Consider the following 1,710-nt stretch of genomic DNA (forward strand, 5'->3'; position numbering starts at 1 on the left):
GACAAGATTACACAAATAGTTTATACAAGCTGACTTGTGTTCTCAGTGCAGAGGGCAGCAAGGTATGGTGAAGAATGTGGTATGGGTTTCATCCCTAGGAAAACAGCAAAACCCACCTTTGCAGAAGGGGCGCGGCAAAATATTCTGGAACGGTGCAGCTTGCAGCAAATCACAAACTTCTTCTTGAGTGAGTGATTGCTCTACCAGCAGGCAGAAAAGAAGAGCATTGCCCAATTCTCGGAAGTGGTGGAAGAGGTCTGTGCGGGCATCAGGATACTGCACAATATCATTCAGCTGGGCATGGTAATAGCCAAGTACACCTGGGAAAGATAATTGGTAATCATACTATTAATGAGACTAGATAATCCAAATAAAGCTGTAACTTTTTTTCTCCTACTGACACATACTTAATAAAAAGTCAAATCAATACAAAAAGGAATCAGTTCCACACATATAATTATTAGCCCAATAATAAACCAATGTCTAATGACTAAAACAGCCTTGGCATGACCATGAATGAAGAGCCATCAAAGGACACCCTAAAGCATACCTGGGGATCCATAATCATATCTGGGAAGCTTGCACTGCTTGGGCATAGCCTGCAGCAATGTCTTCGTGAATTGGTGGATGTTTCCCTGGATGAGTGAGTGGATGATCTCAAGGAGCTCCTGCATCACCACTGCAATACCCTGGTACCCCAACACTCGGACGATGGACCGCAAGTGGGGGGGACCAAGGAAGCCTGAAGGAAAGTCATAGAGTATGTTTTTTGTTTTATTAGCTAAATTTTAGTCCTTAAAACAGTTTTCTGTCAGGTTAAGATTTATTTTTTTTTTTATGATTTCCATGTTGAATACTATCATCTTACTTGGTTTTCATGTCTGACAAATATTCAAAAGGATATCAAAATATGCAAAAATATATGACAAAATAAGTGAGTCACTGAATAACATATATACTATATAACTTCAAAGTAGCAAGGAAATACAACCAAAGAGATGATGAAATGCAGTGGAAGGAGACAGCAGATAAAAACTTGCAAATCTTATCATACCTGAATACTGTGAGTAAATTGTGTTGAAAGCTACATTAAGAGCCTTGCTACCCCAGACCATGTATGGTGCCACATTTGGAGGCTTGTCTCTCTGTACTGGCTGTGCAAATGTTGTTACAGGTGCCTTTACAAACCTGGAAGATAAAGAAAATATTCACCTTTAATTCCAAAATGCAAATTAAGTGAATTCAATGTTATTTGTTTCAAAACATACTGAATAGGTTGTTATGAGTGCTATTGAATTAGGTACAATACAAGTGGCTTGCAGCTGATTTCAGGTGCCAGAAAAAAAAATTTCTGTTCTTGTTTGTACCTAATAATCATCATAATCAACTTTACCACTATCATTGGCATGTGGTGACTACTACATATACACTGCTTCTGCACGGAATATGGAGGGACAGGAGGAATGCACTATAGCCACATCTGGCATTTGTTTTGTATAACAGAATGCAAAATAAGAATATCTTCTAGTACATTAACTGCTTTACCTTATACAGACATTCCAAGTTGTCAAAATATATCTTTACCATTCACTTCCTGTACCACTTCATTTTTTCTTTAGGGCACTGTCTGGTTTTGAGTGTTGAGCATATATTTCTTGGGTTTCTTCAATAGTCTTAAAGCCAGGTATTTTTTTTTTTAATAATGGGGAT

The 1,710-nt window shown here is 38.0% G+C and overlaps 1 protein-coding gene across 5 annotated transcripts in view; it reads right to left on the reverse strand.

The window, feature by feature from the left end:
- Positions 1-1,710, reverse strand: part of LOC119591312 (cytoplasmic FMR1-interacting protein-like) — a 50,156-nt gene that overhangs the window by 5,868 nt on the left and 42,578 nt on the right. For all 5 annotated transcript variants that reach the window (XM_037940040.1, XM_037940039.1, XM_037940043.1 and 2 more), the window contains 3 exons: positions 1,055-1,188; positions 551-742; positions 117-320 (listed from right to left, as the gene is read on the reverse strand). In XM_037940040.1, coding sequence (XP_037795968.1) covers positions 117-320; positions 551-742; positions 1,055-1,188 — 530 coding nt within the window. The remainder of the gene's footprint in view (positions 1-116; positions 321-550; positions 743-1,054; positions 1,189-1,710) is intronic.

The sequence above is a fragment of the Penaeus monodon genome, chromosome 28 (genome assembly GCF_015228065.2).
Source record: "Penaeus monodon isolate SGIC_2016 chromosome 28, NSTDA_Pmon_1, whole genome shotgun sequence".
Lineage (NCBI taxonomy): Eukaryota > Metazoa > Arthropoda > Malacostraca > Decapoda > Penaeidae > Penaeus > Penaeus monodon.